We start from the raw sequence: 19,130 nt of genomic DNA on the forward strand, positions 1-19,130 counted from the left end.
TCCTCAACACGTCTCTTTTACATAAACATAACATAGCAGTACTTATAACAACTTTATTTGATTCACAGCTGCTAGTGTTTTGACCTCGACAACCCAACTACATTTTACCGCAAACTTGCGACTAATTAACTTTATAAAGAAGGTGTAAGGGTCGGGACGGGACAATATTGTATTCAAAATATAAAATATTTTATAGGACTTTTTAATGTGTGATTTTATAAAGGTGCACGTGATACCAACCTTTCTTGAATTTCACCAGCCGTCTTCTCTGCACTAAGGCACAGCTTCCACGCTTCTAGGGATGATCTCGCTGATGGAGACACACGGTGTGCACGGAGGGGAGGGGCTGTGTGTGTGTGTGTGTGTGTGTGTGTGTGTGTGTGTGTGTGTGTGTGTGTGTGTGTGTGTGTGTGTGTGTGTGTGTGTGTAGGCTATGTGAGAGAGACGCGTGTGTGACAGAGAGACGCAGCTTAACGAATACGATGCGTATTTTTTAAATAGCGTTTAAAAAAATAATTAATAACGAAACGCAATATGTGGCGGCCGGTGTTGAATCTGCGGTGCATCTATCTATCTATCTTTCTATCTAGTTTGATGCAGTAAAGTAAAGTAGCAGCAGAGTGAGACCTCTTCATATTTTCCAGATCTTCGGTGCCGCTCAGCTGCTGCTGTGTTGTTGTGACAGAATCTACGGAAGACGAGAAGGCTCAAAAGACGGAGCACAAAGCGAATAGGAAAATACTATTATGCAACTTTTACTGTAATTTAATCAGTGACTTGCACTATTTCATTACAAGTTGTGTTTATAGGCACAATAGAAACATATCTGTGAGTCTGTAGGAAACAACTTTAACAGGTTTATATACAGTATTTGTACAATGAAGAGACTGTAAAGCTTCTTATGTGCTGAACAACTAATGTGAAGTGAACAATTGGCACTAAATATGACTTTAAAACACACACATTTTGTAACATCATATAAAACTATTACATCTAATTTTTACTCCTATAAATTAATTGTCTATTTTATTATCAATGAGAAACTGTATATCTTTAACTTTTTTCTTCTGAAATGTCCTGAAGTCAGTCAACTAATATTTTCTCGCTTTTATTTCTAATGAAACATCAACAACAAACAACTTTTATAAAGTTTAACAAGAGACTTTACACACTGTGATGAGGGTCACAAAAAGGCTGCCACATAAATGCACATTCATCCTTCGTCCCGCTGCTGCAGAGACTCTCTTTGTGAGTCAAACCTGAGATTTATGTCCCTCCAGCTTTTCCACTTCACTTTTCTCCCTGGCTGGTGTCACTTCAACTCAGTGAATGAAGCGTGTAGAGATGCTGAAACACTCGGCATTAAAATCAGCACTTTTAATCTGCTGATTCAAGCGCTTTGCATGTCTAACTTTAATGATGTATTGGCACCCTGGATATGACATCATGCAGACCAGAGGAAGAGAGATTTGGGGGGTTCAGGGAATGCTCGACTGAAGGTGAGAGACTATCGACCTTGGTGGAGTGAGAGAGTGTGTGTTTGCTCTCTGCAGTGAGTTACAATCTTATCTTGGTAAAAGTTGTACTAGTTTATGCATCTTCAATTCCCCTATTTGGGCAGATGTAGGGAACACTAACACTGTTTTGTATTATTATTACAATTTGTATTTATTGAGTGATTATAATCCATTTTAGGGGCTGAAAGAGCTGATTTTAAAGATTTAACCCAAAGAAATGAATAAAATGTCCCATATTTTATCACTGTTTCTGATACTTTATGCACTATTTCTATGATATCTGCAGCTTTTGGCTTGTGGCTCCAACATAGAAGTTTTGAAAAGTTCAGAGTGATTTCTTCCTTCACATATTTAAATGAATATTTTAAGGTTTTGGAGGTGTCAGAAGGTGAATGTGTCCTGTATTTCACAAGAAAAAAAAAGCAAATACATAAAAGAAATGTCAGAAAAAAACTAACAATTTTGAATGATTGTGACTTTTTCTTACTTCTTTAATCATTTCATCATCAATGTTAGTTTTCAAAGATGTCAAAGATGTCAGGCTGAAATAAAAGGATGTATGAGACGGCTATATTTCAATCTGATGGACTGATGCAGCCGTAAAAAAAAAACAAACTCAAAGTCTTGTGCTTGAATATTTAATTCAGTGTAAACATCATAAAGACAAGCTGATACATAATACATATGAAACTGTCACACTGTGTGAAATAAAGTGATTTTAATAAACTAAAGGGGAAATAAAAGTGGGAACCTGGATGTTAAAAAAAAAGGATAAAATGATTTCAGCACCACGGACAGCTGCAGCAAAAAACTGTTAAATCAGTAAAGAACAACAAAACCATGACCTCACTCTTAACCTCAAGCATCAGTAGATAATATTAGTAATATAATATGTCATAGTATCACACTGAAAGGAGTCATTTTTCTGCAAGGAGTATTTTTTTAATATTGACAGTTTGTTAAATCACCAAGAAAACCACCTTAAAATATTAAAACTACCTTAAATGTTACTTTAACAACTTCTTATGGATCCATACTTTAACTTCTATAAAGAAAAATTGTTGCCAAGTAAAATACTTCAGACCTTCAAACACATTAGGAACTGCTACCTCAATTCGGTGACATGTTCAAAGTAAAATGGGACAGTCCAAGACACCAAACATTTCAGCTTAATTGAAGAACAGAATCATTAGTCTTTTATAAACGGTTAAATCCATTTATCAGTTTAGTAAACTCATGATTTGATGGCACCTGGTTGCCTAGATACATGCCTATTTTAGCTTAATTTAAACTTATGCATTGAGGTAAAATGGGACGATCACTCAAAACTCTTTACCACAAAGTGTATTATGAAAATATTGTGATTATTGTAAGTCAAACAGTTAATAAAATGTATCAACCTACAACCATTTCTGGTGTTATATACATTGTTTTAGCTCGTATTACCAAAAACCAACATGGCTACTTTGCTCCGCCCATCTTAATTATATCAGACCAATCAAAATGCTTGTTTTATGTACAGAACATTTGAAGAACTAATACAATAACATGTTTGATGATTGCTAATATTTAAAGAGCCCAAGATTGATCCCATTTTACCTGATGTCCAACATAAATTGACTTCAACCAGTAAAGGAGTATTTTTACAGTGTTTTATATTTTTATTTGAGTAAAGGGTCTAAAAATGCATGAACTGATTTTTATCACATTTTCAATGGATTCAGAAGCACTGTTTTAATCCAGAAGGATGTTTATGGGTCAAGTTGAGCTTTAATCCTCCAGAAACTTTTAAATACTTAACCAAAAAATGTTCAGAAAATGTTCAAGCCCCCCCCTCCCCTTCCCACCCCCAAAAGATTTTAAGATGCCACCAGAAGAAACACTGAGCTGAGCCTCAAGAGGAGTATTACACCTCAGTGATGTGATCGCATCCTGATGACATGTAGTGTTGGGGAGGTTGTGTCTGTGATTCATCCAGCTGTGCGTGTGTGTGTGTGTGTGTGTGTGTGTGTGAGAGAGAGAGAGCAGTCGGGACACACTGGAGAACAAACACGGCGAACAGTTTCCAGACACCTTTTGAGCTTCATCCTCAAAAACAAACTGCAGTATCTGCTTTTGTTCTTCTTTTTTCCAAATGGAGCCTAAAATAGATCTGACACCGACTTCAGCGACCGCCGCGCTTTCTTGCTGGATCCTCATCAGCTGCGGTGAGTGAAGAAGAGGAGGGGGTAAAATCTCACAGCTTCTCTACTGAAATGAATTGATGTGATTTATCCAAACAAAACAGGCTTATTATAGTAATGCAAAACAAACTTAACAGAGACACTCAGTAGATATTCTGAGGTATTTTTTTATCCCTTAATGTTGCTATAATGAGTTTATAAAGACTTTTAATGGTATTTTTTATGTTTTGGAGTATCACTGAAATGCATGTGTAGAACTACCAGGAGGCATTTTTTCTATCTCCTGTGGGAATTAAGCTATTCTGTGATTTTGTAGTGATTTTATAATATTTAGGACTTGGTTTTATCTCCTGTAGTATCACACAGGAGCTCCATATCGTCTCCTATTGTAATCCTATAGTCATAATTGTGTAATATCCATCTCTAATTTACAATATTATAGGTTCTTCCCTCATTTAATTAACATGATTTGGTTTTATGTAGAAGGAAACAAACACCTAAACATATAAAACTAAATAAAACATATAACACAAAAAGGATCTTATGCATAAACTGATAAATATTATTTCCATCGTTGTCCTATAACTGCCCCAAATCAGGATAACAGCAAAGACGGCAGTGAAGGTTGTGACACATTCAATCTGACAGACGACAGAAATACGACCCAATTATACTTTATCCTCTAAAACTGGTTTCCTGTTAGATTCAGGAGATTTTAAAACGTTATTATCTCATCATTTATATGAATCCTTTGCTGATTGTGACAGTGTGTGTGTGTGTGTGTGTGTGTGTGATTATGAGGTCAGGAAATGAAAAGCAGATATCAATCTCATCAAGACTGCCAGATTAAATACAGATTAAACACAATAAATACAGAGAACTATTGTGGAGCAGGTATTACTCATTACAGGTTGTATGTTTTAATTAAAATATTAAATCATCCATTTCTTCTTTTTCCACTTTTAAATTAAGCAGGGATTTAGATCCAAAAGAAACACATCTTTAAATTTTTATCAAATTTCCTTGATAATTCAAACTGAATTATAAGAATGAGCAGAGTTAATGCATCTTGGATATGACTCTACTGGAAAGAAATGGTGCAAAAATGACTCCAAAATTCTGTGTAATCATTTTTAGAGGAAACCAATTTCAGTTCGGGCGTCACTTTTAACACTCTGCCTCATTTTAAAAGGGTGTAAAATGCTTGTGGGTTGAAATATGAACAAGTATCCACGTTACAAACTGAATAAAAGGCAACATTTAAACAGTTAAAAGTTGGATTTTTACACCTGGACAGATTAAATCAGATATGCATGAGCTGCTGTTCTGCTGTTCTGCTGACGGCAACAAAAATCAGCTGCATTAAAAAAAAACAAGCAAACTTAATGAGAATGATGATGATGATGATGATGAAGTGCATTTTAATCACTGGCTGCTTGTTAAAAATGACATGCTGAGCAGAAACTGAAAAGCATCAGTACTTTTCAACAACTACAATAATTAGCTGTACTGTATATTTTGGCCGATAGTAAACAGGAAACAGGAAACAGGAAAGATGTCGCAAAAGCACAAGTTCCTCTGCAGACATTTGAACGTCTCACATCTGAATCTGCAGTGTAATCCCACCACACATCATCCGTCTCTCCCTCACTGGCAAACCTTTACCTGCAACATCATTTTTTTGTCGGTTATAAATAGCCAATATAATCACAAAAACTGGCATTACACACATTTTGCACAGTTTGCGCTCTTGGCTCACTGTTTCTTGCACTGGCTAATCCTAAATTGCTTGCCGGTGATGCCAGATTGCTTGCCAGAGTTCAAAGCTGTATGAGAAAGAGAGAAAAGGAGGGAAAAGGAGAGAAGGAGGGAGAGAAGGAGGGAGAGGATGCTGCTCTTAAAGTGAACAGTCAAGAGGAAAAGGATATTTTAGCACATGAGATCACAGCCTCTGTAGATGAGCAATGATCAATCGTCTCTCCATCTTTGTGTGTGTGTGTGTGTGTGTGTGTGTGTGTGTGCGTGTCAGTGTTGGCTGAAGACTGGGCTCGTGTCCACACTGAGGACGAGCTCTTCAGGAGTTTGTTTGGGGGCTACAGCAAGTGGTCTCGTCCAGCTCGCAATGTCACCGACGTGGTCATCGTTAAGTTTGGCCTGTCCATCGCACAGCTGATAGACGTGGTGGGAAATACACACACACACACACACACACACACACACACACACACACACACACACACACAGAGCACACACACACACACACACACTGAGCACATGTCTTCAAACACTGGTGATTTTTCCCTTGTGTGAAGAATTTCTGACACATTTTTACACATATTTTTTTTCTTTACACTGACTAAAGCTCACTCATTAATTCAATGTTTGGCTCCAAAACAGGACGAGAAAAATCAGATGATGACGACCAACGTGTGGCTGAAACAGGTTGAGACTGACTGTCAAGAGTTTTCAAATAAATTCCCTTTATTGTCAGTATTTTGTACCCAGTACTGATCTAGTATGTGTGTTTACAGGAATGGACAGATTATAAACTGCAGTGGAGTCCCTCTGATTTTGACAACTTGACGTCCATCAGAGTTCCTTCTGAGCTCATCTGGGTTCCCGACATCGTGCTGTATAACAAGTAAAAATAAACTCACACATCAATACCAAAAAACTGCAGTATGCCTCAGTTGCATAACTTCCTTTTTACTGCTGCTATTAGACTAAAGATTGATTTTTTTCACTGAAGTTTAAAGGATCAGTGTGTGAGATTCAGGGGGCTTTATCGGCAGGAATGTAACATAACACTACGTAGCTACTCAGTATTTGTATCAGTCAGACTTTCATGTATGTGGAATTAATTCATTTTTAATAAAGTCAGCTGTTATTTAGGCAAAATGTGATTCATGGGGTGTCAAACATACGGCCCGTGGGCCAGAACCGGCCCACAGAGGGGTCCAATCCGGCCCACTTTCCTTCCTGTCTTCTTTTCCTTCCTTCTTTCATTCCTCCCTCCCTCCCTTCCATGTCTCTTTCATGTCTTCTTTACCTTTTTCCTTCCTTCCTTCCTTCCTTCCTCCTCCCTCCCTCCCTTCCATCTCTCTTTCCTGTCTTCTTTACCTTTTTCCGTCCTTCCTTCCTGTCTTATTTTCCTTTCTTCCGTCCTCCCTTCCTTCCTTCTGTTCGTCTAGCCTTCCTTCCTTCCATATTTCCTTCCTTCCTTCCTTTATTTTAAAGATAATATAATTATAATTGGATAAAAGCAATTTAAAGTATTTTTCTTCATCCTTTAAAGTTTTGTCAGAATTGCAAAACTATAAGAAAATATAGATTTTTGCCATTTTTCCAGGTGTAAAAAAATATATTTTCAATGCACACACACACACACACACACACACACACACACACACACACACACACAGGAGCAGAAACTGAAGGACACAAACAAACTGTACTCGGACATGACTTTGAATTTCTGTTGGTGGAGCTTGAAATTATCTGTAGTGCTCAATTACCAGTTTGATCCATAACAATGTCCTCATCTGCTGAAGAGGTGGGAAAGTCACAAAGTGCTTTACAAGAAGTAGGAAGTAAAAAAAACAAAAAAGGTAAAAACAATTTAAAACGAGTTTAAAAGTTTTACAATACTGGTAAAGAAATATAGCCTAGAAGCAAAAGGAGAAACATAAGAGTAAAATGATATATTATACATTAACTTGATTTGATGAATTTAAACTACACAGCTTGTGAAAGAGACTCTTAAAATCTGATTTTAAATGGGATTTAAAAGAGGATAAAGGGGGATAAGAGGATAAGGAGCTCGCCCGTATACAGAGCCAAACGCCTTGATGATATCACAGATTTCTGCATATTCCTGCATACCAATTGGTGATACATGCAAATGATCTTGTTGAATAAATGACCCCGATTCTGTTGCGGCTGTACAGCGATGTTGCATCACACAGTTTTAGTCAAAGTCTGGTTTCCTCCCTCAGGGGCTCGATGAAGCATTAATTCAGAAATTTGTCTGGATGTAGACGAAACTTTCTCCTCCCCCAGTGTGTAGGTTAAATGAGCTTGCATCATGATACCAGCGTCATTGTCGTTAAAATTCAGTGATCAATTATTAAAAGTCGCCTGTGTACACTGGGATAGCTTGAGGTTTATTTGGTTTAACTTTAGACTTTGAAACAAAATGAGACGGAAACCTGGGAGTCATTTCATCTGCTGAGTTCAGAGGGGGAAAAAAAAGATCCCTTTTTTATCCAAAAAATAACTCAATTTCACTGCCTTTTCTTTCTTTCTCATCAATTCTCAATCCTGTTTCCCCCCCTGACTTTGCTTTCATCCTGGGTTTTCCCTCCTTCCTTATTTATTTCACTTATTTTGCTTCTCATTTCCCCTCGTCTCCTTCTCTTTCCAGTGCCGATGGAGAGTTTGCTGTCACCCACATGACCAAGGCCCAGCTGTTTCACACCGGTCGGGTTCGTTGGGTGCCCCCGGCCATCTACAAGTCCTCCTGCTCCATCGATGTCACCTTCTTCCCCTTCGACCAACAGAGCTGCAAGATGAAGTTCGGGTCTTGGACGTACGACCGTGCTAAGATCGACCTGGAGCCCTTTGAGACCACCGTGGACCTGAAGGTGGGATCATCACCCTTTTCTGTTCTTGTTCCTCCTCTGTTTGTTCTTTTTCTCTCAGTTCAGGCCCCTGCTCTTCCTCTTTACCTCCCCTTATCTACAGTTCACATGTTCTCCTCCTCTCAAATGTTTGGGTGTTGCAGAAGGTTGCCAATAAACTCTCCGGCTGTTTACTTTCTTAATTAGAAGAGTATTTCTCAGCTTGTTGTTGCATTACAGCATTCAGTTCAGGAGGAAAACAAATATGCATTAATTAGTTTTTCAAGATCAGCAAAAGAGAGAAACTAACTATTAATCAAGTCTAAAAGGCTGAGGTTTGTTAAATATTTACTCTCATAATGTCAGAAACTTTGATATTTTTTCTCCTTTTTCAAACAGAAAACTTTTAGCTACCTTTACTTGAAAACGTATTTACAATTTCTTCCGTTTTATCTGATAGTCAGGGTTGTTTTAACCTTTTTAGCCATATTTATAGCCAGGTATCTTCATGGTAATGTTGGTCGGTCAGTCCTCCAGAAACAACTAGCAGATGGATTACCATGAAATGATGTGCAGATATTCAATGTCTCCAGAGGATGAATCCCATATAAGTTTGTGTTTCTCTGACTTTATTATTTAGTGCTACCAGCAGGTTAAAATTTTCACTCTATCTTGATTTCCTCTGGATGGATTGGCACCCAATCCCCCAGCTGCTGAGGATAAAAACAAAGGACCTTGACTTATTTTCAACGTATGACTTGCTTTTTATTTTAAACCAGCACCTGTCTTCGCCTCCTTCCTTCCTTCCTTCCCTGTCTTCTCTTCCTTCCCTGTCTTCTCTTCCTTCCATCTGTCCTTCCTTCCTTCCTTCCTTCCTTCCCTCCCTCCCTGTCTTCTCTTCCTTCCATCTGTCCTTTCTTTCCTTCCTTCCTTCCTTCCGTCCGTCCGTCCTTCCTTCCTTCCTTCCTTTACACTCTGCTACCAGGATCAGACGGCACAAAATCAGCTCGAGAATGGCCTGACCTGACACAGTTGGGGAACTGGAAACAATGAGCATCAGGCCTCAACAATTGCTAGTTTTATGCCAGGTAGTTTGTCAAGTGGAAAACATCTGGTGCAGCATCAGACAAATGGACTAGTTTGACTTTGTTTGGGGGTTCTTTGGGTTCTTCTCTCTTATCATCTACAGTATATACGCCACACAAGTTGTGAAAGATGGTATGCAATGATTGATTGGGTCCAACTTGTATTATCACTCTACGATTGAGTAAGCATCAGTCCTGTTTTGTCCCCTTTGTCTCAGTTTGACAGCTGTACGATCTCCACTTTTAGGATTACTGGGAGAGCGGAGAGTGGGCGATTGTCAACGCGGTCGGCACCTACAACACCAAGAAATATGATTGCTGCCACGAGATCTACCCTGACATCACCTACTACTTCATCATCCGCCGCCTCCCGTTGTTCTACACCATCAACCTCATCATCCCCTGCCTCCTCATCTCCTGCCTAACCGTCCTGGTCTTCTACCTGCCGTCGGACTGCGGCGAGAAAATCACGCTGTGCATCTCCGTGCTTCTGTCGCTCACCGTCTTCCTGCTGCTCATCACAGAGATCATCCCGTCCACGTCGCTGGTCATACCGCTGATCGGAGAGTACCTGCTCTTCACCATGATTTTCGTCACCCTGTCCATCGTCATCACCGTGTTCGTGCTGAATGTGCATCACCGGTCGTCGGCCACTCACACCATGCCTCGATGGGTTCGGAGGCTGTTCCTATCGGCGGTGCCACGTTGGCTGTGCATGAAGCGTCCACATCATGGGCTTGGGCCTGTAAGGTGGGGAAAAAAAAGAAGGGCTCCTTTTGGAAACTACTTTTAGTCCTAGCATGGTTAGACTCTTTCTTTATTTTAAATCAAAATTTTGCTTATCTTAGCGAAAGTTCTTGTGTGGCCACTTGTGTTTCGGCATTTAAGGTTCAAGTAATAGCGTAGAAACTTGGGTATTATATTGGGGCTGGTATCAAATATTTTACCCACCTCTAATTTTAAATTCTGCTCACTCGCTTTGTTTTGGCAGGACTGATAAACTCCTCCCAGTTCATACTCCAGGCCGCTCCCGCAGCGCCTCCATCTGGATCACTCAGGAGTCTGATGTCGATCTCCATAGTTACCAGGATGACAACCGTTGCCACAGTAGCCCCCAGCTCGACTCCCTGGATGCGGGAGGTGAAATTCACTACTGCGACCACCGCCATTACCCAAACACAGATGGTTTCACAAGGTTTGGGATGAAGATAGCAGGACGGTCGAGGGTGTCGTCGCCTCAAGTGATCGGTTGTACTCTCCTCCCGCAAAGACAGTCTTCACTCAGCTTGGACTGGAACATCCCGTCTTTGGAACGTGGTTCAATCCAGAGCCCGTTAACCTCTGCCCTGTCTCCTGCAGTGATATCGGCCCTGGAGGGGGTTACCTACATCGCAGAGCATCTGAGAGCAGAGGACGCAGACTTTTCAGTGAGTTCTCCCTTTGAAAAGATCTAGAAAACTCTTGTCTAGTTAAGTTTGGACTGTTGCTGAGGTCTGTTTGTCTGTTTGGTCTCTACAGGTGAAGGAGGACTGGAAGTATGTCGCCATGGTTGTGGACCGGATCTTCCTGTGGATGTTTATTATTGTGTGTCTGCTGGGGACAGTCGGACTCTTCCTGCCTCCGTGGCTCTCTGGGATGATTTAGAGCCACGTTTAATATCAGAAAGAATTAATAAAACAATTAAATTAAGGAATAAATTGCTTGTTCTTAGCCAACATATTTAGAGAGAGACCTGCAATCTTTTTGTTAAATTTCACAAATCTGCTACAAGAATCAAACTTTCATGTTAAGAATGACTGAAAAGGCAATGAGAATAAAATACCATTCTACCATCTTGAATATGCACTTTGTGTTGCACTTTGAATGCAAATCTGTGCTTAAATAAGCAGACTAGAAGCCAAAAAACGCTGCTTGGGGATTAGTAAAAACCCCTAAATCTTTCTTAGGCTGTGCTCAGTGAAAGTGTGTTTGTATTTGCCCCCTTTGACATTGGCTCACCATCAGTTACCGTCAATCAGCCAATATTCAAAGAGGAGGAGAGAGAGGAAGAAAGAACTGACAAAAAGTGGGAAGAAGACTGACACTGAAAAGCAAACAGGATCTGATGCAACTAGTCTCAGTGCTACTAAACCCAGGCGAGATCAGAGATAGGAAACACTCTTGGAAAAATTGGGCTTTTAGGTTTTTTTCAATAAGTAGAAAACAACAGATTAATGTCACACGAAGGAGAAACACTTCAACTGCGAAGCTCTCAGCTCTCAGAGTCTGCGGAGCCTTGAAGCTCATCCACTGTGACACTTTGAAATCATCTCGTCCAATTATCAAAGACGATAGAGAAGATGAGAGAGCGACGAAGAAGAAAGAAGATGTGGAAGGATGACAGGGGAAAGATTCCCTTAATATATCTAACTATTATGACCCTGATTGGCTAATTACACTTAATAAAAGTAGCTGTCAGTCATAAGATATCACTGCTTCTCTCAGCTCCTGAATATCATGTCCTCTCCATTATCGTCAATATGATAAATCCAGGTCAGAAATGCAGCTTTTTTCTTAAAAGTGGTGAACTAATCCCACTGCTGTGATGCATTTGACTTAAAGGGTTACTTAAAAGTCCTAATAAAAAGGTGTTAGATGCATTTTCTTAGCTCAGGTTCCTGTAAGAACATCACAGAAAGGGTTTGTGTCTATTCATCCATCCAGTGATGCAATCAGCTCTTTATATCTGCAATTTAACTCCTTTATTGAAGCTTTATGAACAAATTAAAACCACAAAACAGGACATCAAAAAAGGGGGAAATGCAAACATGTGAAGTGAAAACATTATCGCACTAGTCCCCAATTACTAACTGTGCTCATACTGTGTTTGCTTTAAAGTCCACATTGACCCAAATTTTGTTCTCACTGTGCAGAATGTTTTGTTTTTTTTGCAGATTTGACACAAGAGGACGGTTTTGAGTTTCATACTTTGTCCAGCAGTTCAACTTTTAACATTTAAAATACTTATATACTGGATATTTTTTTAATGAATCAGAAGGATTAGCTGTCATTATAAGAATCTTTTAACTAGTTACTTGAACTTTTTGGGGGAAAAATAATAGATTAGATTACGGATTACAGTCTTTTTTCTTAACATATCTTAAAGCATGTCTTCACCTACTACACCAACTACAAAAAAGGGGGGGGAGGAACTCTCTTATTGTACCTTTAGTGACACATACATGCAGATAGCTTTGTTATAGTTTTGTAGATATCTGTCTGATTTTTGCTGCCACACACAAATACGATGAGGTGAAGTGAATTTAGTTTGTGATGCTCATAACATTGATATATTAATTACTATATTAAGTATTAAGAAGTAGTAACTATTGGCACAACTTGACAGCAGAGATTTTTGTTCTCTAGATTCTCCAGACTAACACTGACTGCTCTTGAAATTTTACAAGGGAGCAGCTGTGGCTCAGAAGAGTAGACTGGGTCATCCTCTAATTGGAAAATCGGCGGATTCCCTTCAGTCTCCGAGTGTTGAAGTGTCCTGAATCCCAATAGCAGCTCCTGAAGGCTGTGCCATCCGTGCGTGAATGTGTGAATGTGTGAATGATGTGAGACTCCTCCTGATGAGCAGGTTGGCACATTATATGAAGGACTAGAAAGGTGCTATATAGATGCAATGCTGTTTTTAAGAATTGTATTTTTCAATGCTGTGAGCACCACAAACAAAATCTGATTCTCTCTCATTGTTTCAGGACAGCAGCAGAAATCTCAACACCTGAGCAGATTAAACCAAAATGATTAGTTATTTTTTATTACTATAGTCCAATATTACAAATCACAAATTCCCCTCATGGCGCTTTATAATCTGTACAGCATCCTCTGTTCCTCCTTGATTTCAATATGGAAAAACTCTGGAAGAGGATCAGAGGAGGGTTGGAGAGACAGGAAATAGATGTGTGTACAGCATAGACCAAAAAACAAAATTACAGAAATAGAGCATGCACAAAAAGAATGGCAGTGCTATCCATTTATCCACCCATCCATCCATCCATCCAAAAGTAATTCAAGTTCTTGCCAGCTGGGTGCAGCATTGTCCAAATTACCAAAATAATAGCGTCACCCTCACAGCTGGTTGACTTTACAATAAAGGTGATTACTGACAATAAAGAAACAATAAATTGTCTACTGTATTTATAGAGTGTTTTTTAATACTCAAAGATGCTTAAATAAAAGTATAATGGAAGTAAAGTGTCTTTTTAATCTTCAGTATTTGTTAATTTACAGTAGTTATTTGTTTACAATTCAATTAAAAAACTTTATGTGACTGTTTTAAATTGTAAGACTGAAAAAAGCAGAGTGAAATAGTCAGAAAACGGTGTTGCAGTGACTCAAATGAGCTTACAGGGTTCACTGTGGGTCACCTTTGTTCAAATGAAAAAAAAAAACAACAACTTACTCTGTGTCCTCAGCTCAGTTCTACATTTAACACTTTGTTCATGTCATATCAGAGTTATTGTAATTATGAGTTTCTTACTTGTAATTGTGCAATCTCCGGAGCAGGATGAAGCTTCCTTAAAGAGGCCTTAAAGCGACAGAAACACCCTTTTTCAGACAGGGGGCTGAACTGAGGGGCTGCCTATGATATTCCAGTAACCCTCCGAATATAAATACACACATGGAAATTTGCATGAACTATCCCCTTTAACATGATACAATTTCCCTTATCTACTTTCCCTTGTGATGTGAATGTGACATGACACTAAATCCAAAACCAGGCAGCAGAATATTCCCACAAACCAGAAAATAATACATCATAACATCATCTACGTATAGCACAATTGAAGCAACAAGGGACAAGGTGCCAAATGTAATCACAAGCAGGCTCCAGTAGAAACTATTTGGGTAATAAACGGGTTTTTATGCATCAAGAAGAGAGAAGAAGTGACTTGTGTGCTGCACAGTAGATACTGGGGCTTGGTAAGGTAATGAGAGACAGGTGTGCAGGATCAGGTGACTGACTGGCAAAGGGCGGGAAACTCAGAGGGGATCTGAACAAGACAGGGATCAAATCTCCAAAAAGACAAAATATGTTAACATCTGATCCACCACATATCTGTCGGGATAATCTATCTAAGTCAGGGCTGATCAGAGTGAGGCTCACAGACATCCGTATTCCTGCTTTAAACTTCAAAAAAACCCACTTTAGCCACCTGATGCCTGACTTCAACTCTATTTCCACAATGAATTATTTTCATTTAAAGTCTGATGTGCCATAAATATTTAATTTGCTACTGAGCCTCTGTAAAAACAATAATTTCTCCAATGAACAGGGGGATGTCATACACAGCGAAGGAAAAAGAAAGACAATAGTGATTGCAAAATAAATAAAGATTCAACCAGAATGCAAAACAGTCTTTCCTTTTACTTTTTGTTATTACCTCACCCTGTTGAAGTCTAATAACTACTTTCAGTGGATTATACAGACAAAAAAGACAAAATAGATACTTAAAACTGTGCAGCATGCATACTGAAATTACCTGATGTGTCCTTTAGTGCCAACTCTGGCCAAAAGTGTTTCATCATCATCAAGATACTATTCTCAAATACTCAGTGTTGGTATTTGGGGCTAATTTGGCTAAAGAGGGAGCTAAACGATTAATCATACATAATATATCCTTTTTAAAAAGATCTTATCTTAGTGCCACTTCTATATACTTTGTCTTATTTTAATGCCATTTTTATTCTGTTCTAACTCAAGATATTTCATCATTATTTTCTGTGTGTGAAATGTGGATCGGGCATGAAAAATATCCTGTTTAGAGATTTTGTGCCTCTGATATTTGACAAACTCTTTAGTGTTGGTCCTTCAAACATCCCAATTTAAGCCCAACATCTAAAGTTATGAATAAATATAAATATGCAATGAAAATCATAATTTAAATTCCAGAGATGCAGTGCAGAATGAAGACATTTAATAAAATGATAAAAAGTGTTTTTATACACTTATCTTGACATTAATTATTTACAAAAACAACTGAAACAGAAGGAAATCAATTTAAAAACAACTGAAACAGAAGGAAATCAATTAAAATACATTTTAAGCCTCCCAGATGACAACAAAAGCTATTGTGAGTAAAGCATTTCTTTTCTTTTAGCGTACATGGAGCTGAGAGAGAACACAGCATCGGTGAGAGCAGTGGGGAAGAAAGGGATGAGCTGGAAGAAAACCCGATCCATGGCAGAGACCAGCAGGTATCTGGTTTTAGGCTGAGCGGCTGTGACTGCATGCAGCATGGCTCTGATCACCATTTCGGCATCTTTGAATCCCGACTTGCATGACATTATGAAGTATTCATTGGCCAGCTCGATGTACTGTCTGTTGAATATTTGCTTGTGCTCGTCGTCGAACTTTTCCCAGATATCTGAGCCACTTTTCATCTTCAGGATATTGGTGGCTTGGCCAAAGTTACCAGGCTGAATGATGCTGACCTGAAAGTATAAAGAAGGTGCTTTTTGTCGTTTTCTAAAACACAAACTGAACATTTCCTTGTCTTTTCTCTCTGTGGGTGACACTTAACTGGAAGCATGCAACACTACACAGTATAATGAGAATAAAGCTGATTCCCTTCATGTTCTCTCATGTTGGGTTTCTATAAAACTGTTTCTTTTGTTAAAGAAAAACTGCCCTTGGTGTCTGCAAAGTCTTTAACCCTCCTGTTGTCCTCGAGTCAAGGGAGGAAGGGAGGGAGGAAGAAGGAAAGGAGGGAGGAAAGAAGGAAGGAAGAAAGGGGGATGGAGGAATGAAAGAAGGAAGGAAAGGAAGGAAGGACAGAAGGATGGAAGAAAGGGGGATGGAGGAAGGAAAGAAGGAAGGGAAGAAAGAGAGGAAGGAAAGAAAGAGAGAAGGAGGGAGGGAGGGAAGGAAGGATGGTTTCCCCAACCTAAACTGTACCTTCACACCAAAACTGGCCATTTCAACCCTTAAGCAATCCGCAAACGCCTCCAGCCCTCTCTTTGACACGCTGTACGCTCCCATGTTCAGGCAGTTGAAGAAAGCGAAGATGCTCGACACATAAACCATCTGACCTGCGGCAGTCAGGGAAAAGAAAACCCATTCATTCCCTCATTTTATTTATTATAACCGCACTGCAACAAGAAAATGAGGATCTAATCCAAAGGTTTTTATCTCACCTTTAGCAGCACGAACCAGAGGTAGAAACGCAACAGAGGTCCTGATGCAGCCAAACAGGTTGACGTCGACCATATTGCGGAAGTCATTAAAGGTGCTCCATTCAATCTCTCCCCAGTCTGAGATGCCGGCATTGTTCACCACTGCCCACAGGCCTGACCAAAGAAAAGAGCAAATTGATTAATCTTCTGAAGTTTGTAGAGCTAAATCTGAGTCAATACACAGAGGGTTAAAAAAAGGGGATTTCATTGATTATTTATGTTTAAACAAGCTCAGACATTGGGTGTAATAACTCAATTTGCTTGCAGCACAATCAACTTAACATCTTGTTTCAATAAGTTTCATGTTACACTTGCAAAATAAAGATCTTGCTGGAGTATATCTGAGATTACATGATAATGGAAATTGCAAACAAATGATAATATCTTGTCTTCATACTACTTGACCTGCTTTCTTTCTTCTTCACATAAGCTCAATATATCTTAAAAAATATGATGTAATATCTTATAATTTTGATTTAGAAAGACAAGATTTTGTGATATTAAAGTAAAAATTAAGAAATAGGTCACATTTCTGACTATGCATTAACATATATTCTATCTTCCATACATATTAAAGCTCAGTGCATGCTAAATTGTGTAATTTTTTTTTTGCAGACTGCTAAACCCTAACCTTTCACTGGCAGGTTGTTTTGGACCATCCTCTTCGCCTGCTGCACATCTTCATCACTGGTCACATCCAGCTTGAGGATTTTCAGATTACTGGAGCTTCGTCTCATCAGGCTCTGGGCCCCGGCTCCTTCTGGAGACAGACACCCAGCAAAGACTACAAACCCCTTTTGGTCCAAACACAGAGCCAGCTGGTGTCCAAAGCCACTGTCGCAGCCTGTTATCAGCACAGCGTAGCCGTACCCATCCTCCACAGGGCTGCGGTAATGGCAGGAAATCAGCTTGGCAATGACAAAAAGCAGGGCGGCAAAGATGGAGAAGATGCCAATGATTTGGCCGACAAGTAAAACTGCGTGCATGCTGGTGAAGCGCCTGAGAACCACCGTGTTTGTCTACCAGAGAGCCCCCACAATATATACTTATTCACTACAAAGCAACACTTGATTGTGAGGGCTGGTGGGTTTTCTTTCTAATGTCTCAGGGTTAATCGAGAGCAAACGATTTGACTGATCACCTCTCTGAAGACTGAGATCAGCTGATTAAAGGAGTGAAGCCTGGTGTGCTCCTGCTTGGTTGGAATGAAAACCTGGAGCCACTTTATGGCCCTTTATGGAAAAGTTTGGACATCCTCTGCTTTAAGCCATGTTATGATGTGAGACAAGCATGATGAGTTTGCTTTTGTAAGGGTCGGGTGATGTTTTTTGGCCCTTTTTGACAACGGTAATCAACCGTAGAGCTGGAGTAAGAAAGAAAATCTGAGAGAACTGACGTAATTGTAGATGTAATGAGGATATTTCTGGTTGTTGTGGAAACTTTTAGGCTCTCGAATACCCCGAAAAAAAGAGAATTTATTGAAGTGTAGGAAATAGATGGGAATAGTCTGAAGGGGTTTTAGTTTCAATCCAGTAGACTGCCACTAAAAAACAGTAAGTAGTGATAATAATATTAAGATTAAGAAGAAGTGGAGAGAGTGAGAAGAAATGAGAGGATGTTGGTGTTGCTGTGTTCACGTGATCATGCCTTAGTTTGATTTATCCTGAGTTAAGCCAGTTAAGATAAGTTTGACTTGCTTGTTTTAGTCTTTGGAGCCATTTCTCAACAAATTAACTCGACCAAACTGCTCATAATGAAGGAACATGTAGCCCAAAGCAGAAGAATAAGACATATCTAGTTTGGCTCTACACATGAAATTAGTTAACAGTAAGAAAAATGTAAAAAAATCAGGAGCCATATCCTTTAAAGACTCTCTTAGTTCTCCTCTAGTCCTTTTATGGGATCTAAAAGTGTCAAAGAAGTGGTTCAGCTGGTAGGTAAGGTAAAAACAGAAAACCACCATATATAATTAGACTTTTCTTTTTACACCACAGTGCATTTTAATATTTATGGATTACATAACCTGAAATCATCCAGAAACAGTTGCTTATCCTGTTTTTATGTCATTTCTTTTTTCTGTTCTGTGTAATCATGATTGATCTGCTGATAATCTTTCCCAATTAACTCTCCTGTCGTCCTCCCGGGTCAAATTGACCCCATCTCTCTTTTTGACTGTTCCTTCCTTCCTTCCTTCCTCCTTCTTTCTTTAATTTTCTTCCATCCTTCCTTGCTTGCTTCCTCCTTTCCTCCTCTCCTTACTTCATTCCTTCTTAATCATTTCCTTCCTTGCTCCCTCCCTCCCTCCTTACTCCTTTCCTCCCTTCCTTCCTTCCTCCTTACCTTCCTTCCTTCCATCCTCCTTTCCTCCCTTCCTCATCCCTCGCTCCTGTCCTTCCTTGACCTGAGGACAACAGGAGGGTTAAAGGGATAAGAGTTAAAACATACTTAGAAAATCGGTTACATAATACACAGGAAAGCTGCATATTTTAGCAACTGGAAGGA

The 19,130-nt window shown here is 39.3% G+C and overlaps 2 protein-coding genes across 2 annotated transcripts; one reads left to right on the forward strand and one right to left on the reverse strand.

The window, feature by feature from the left end:
- Positions 1 to 3,651: 3,651 nt before the first annotated feature.
- On the forward strand, positions 3,652 to 11,048 carry LOC128354006 (neuronal acetylcholine receptor subunit alpha-2-like). The gene is made up of 8 exons (XM_053314255.1): positions 3,652 to 3,724; positions 5,730 to 5,881; positions 6,098 to 6,142; positions 6,232 to 6,341; positions 8,124 to 8,343; positions 9,652 to 10,154; positions 10,396 to 10,831; positions 10,923 to 11,048. Exons 1-8 carry the CDS (start codon positions 3,652 to 3,654, stop codon positions 11,046 to 11,048), a joined length of 1,665 nt encoding a protein of 554 aa, XP_053170230.1.
- Positions 11,049 to 15,521: 4,473 nt separating this feature from the next.
- Positions 15,522 to 17,614, reverse strand: zgc:113142 (uncharacterized protein LOC503524 homolog). The gene is made up of 4 exons (XM_053314636.1): positions 17,260 to 17,614; positions 16,590 to 16,742; positions 16,351 to 16,484; positions 15,522 to 15,887 (listed from the first exon to the last, which is right to left on the reverse strand). Exons 1-4 carry the CDS (start codon positions 17,612 to 17,614, stop codon positions 15,522 to 15,524), a joined length of 1,008 nt encoding a protein of 335 aa, XP_053170611.1.
- Between the last annotated feature and the right edge of the window lie 1,516 nt (positions 17,615 to 19,130).

Source organism: Scomber japonicus, chromosome 24 (genome assembly GCF_027409825.1).
Source record: "Scomber japonicus isolate fScoJap1 chromosome 24, fScoJap1.pri, whole genome shotgun sequence".
NCBI lineage: Eukaryota > Metazoa > Chordata > Actinopteri > Scombriformes > Scombridae > Scomber > Scomber japonicus.

Coding starts and splice junctions, on each gene's coding strand:
- LOC128354006 (XM_053314255.1), top strand. CDS start 3,652: ATGGAGCCTAAAATAGATCTGACACCGACTTCAGCGACCGCCGCGCTT. Junction 3,725..5,729: donor CTGGATCCTCATCAGCTGCG/GTGAGTGAAGAA, acceptor TGTGCGTGTCAG/TGTTGGCTGAAGACTGGGCT. Junction 6,143..6,231: donor CCAACGTGTGGCTGAAACAG/GTTGAGACTGAC, acceptor GTGTGTTTACAG/GAATGGACAGATTATAAACT.
- zgc:113142 (XM_053314636.1), bottom strand. CDS start 17,614: ATGCACGCAGTTTTACTTGTCGGCCAAATCATTGGCATCTTCTCCATC. Junction 16,485..16,589: donor TCTGGTTCGTGCTGCTAAAG/GTGAGATAAAAA, acceptor TGACTGCCGCAG/GTCAGATGGTTTATGTGTCG. Junction 15,888..16,350: donor TGGCCAGTTTTGGTGTGAAG/GTACAGTTTAGG, acceptor TTATACTTTCAG/GTCAGCATCATTCAGCCTGG.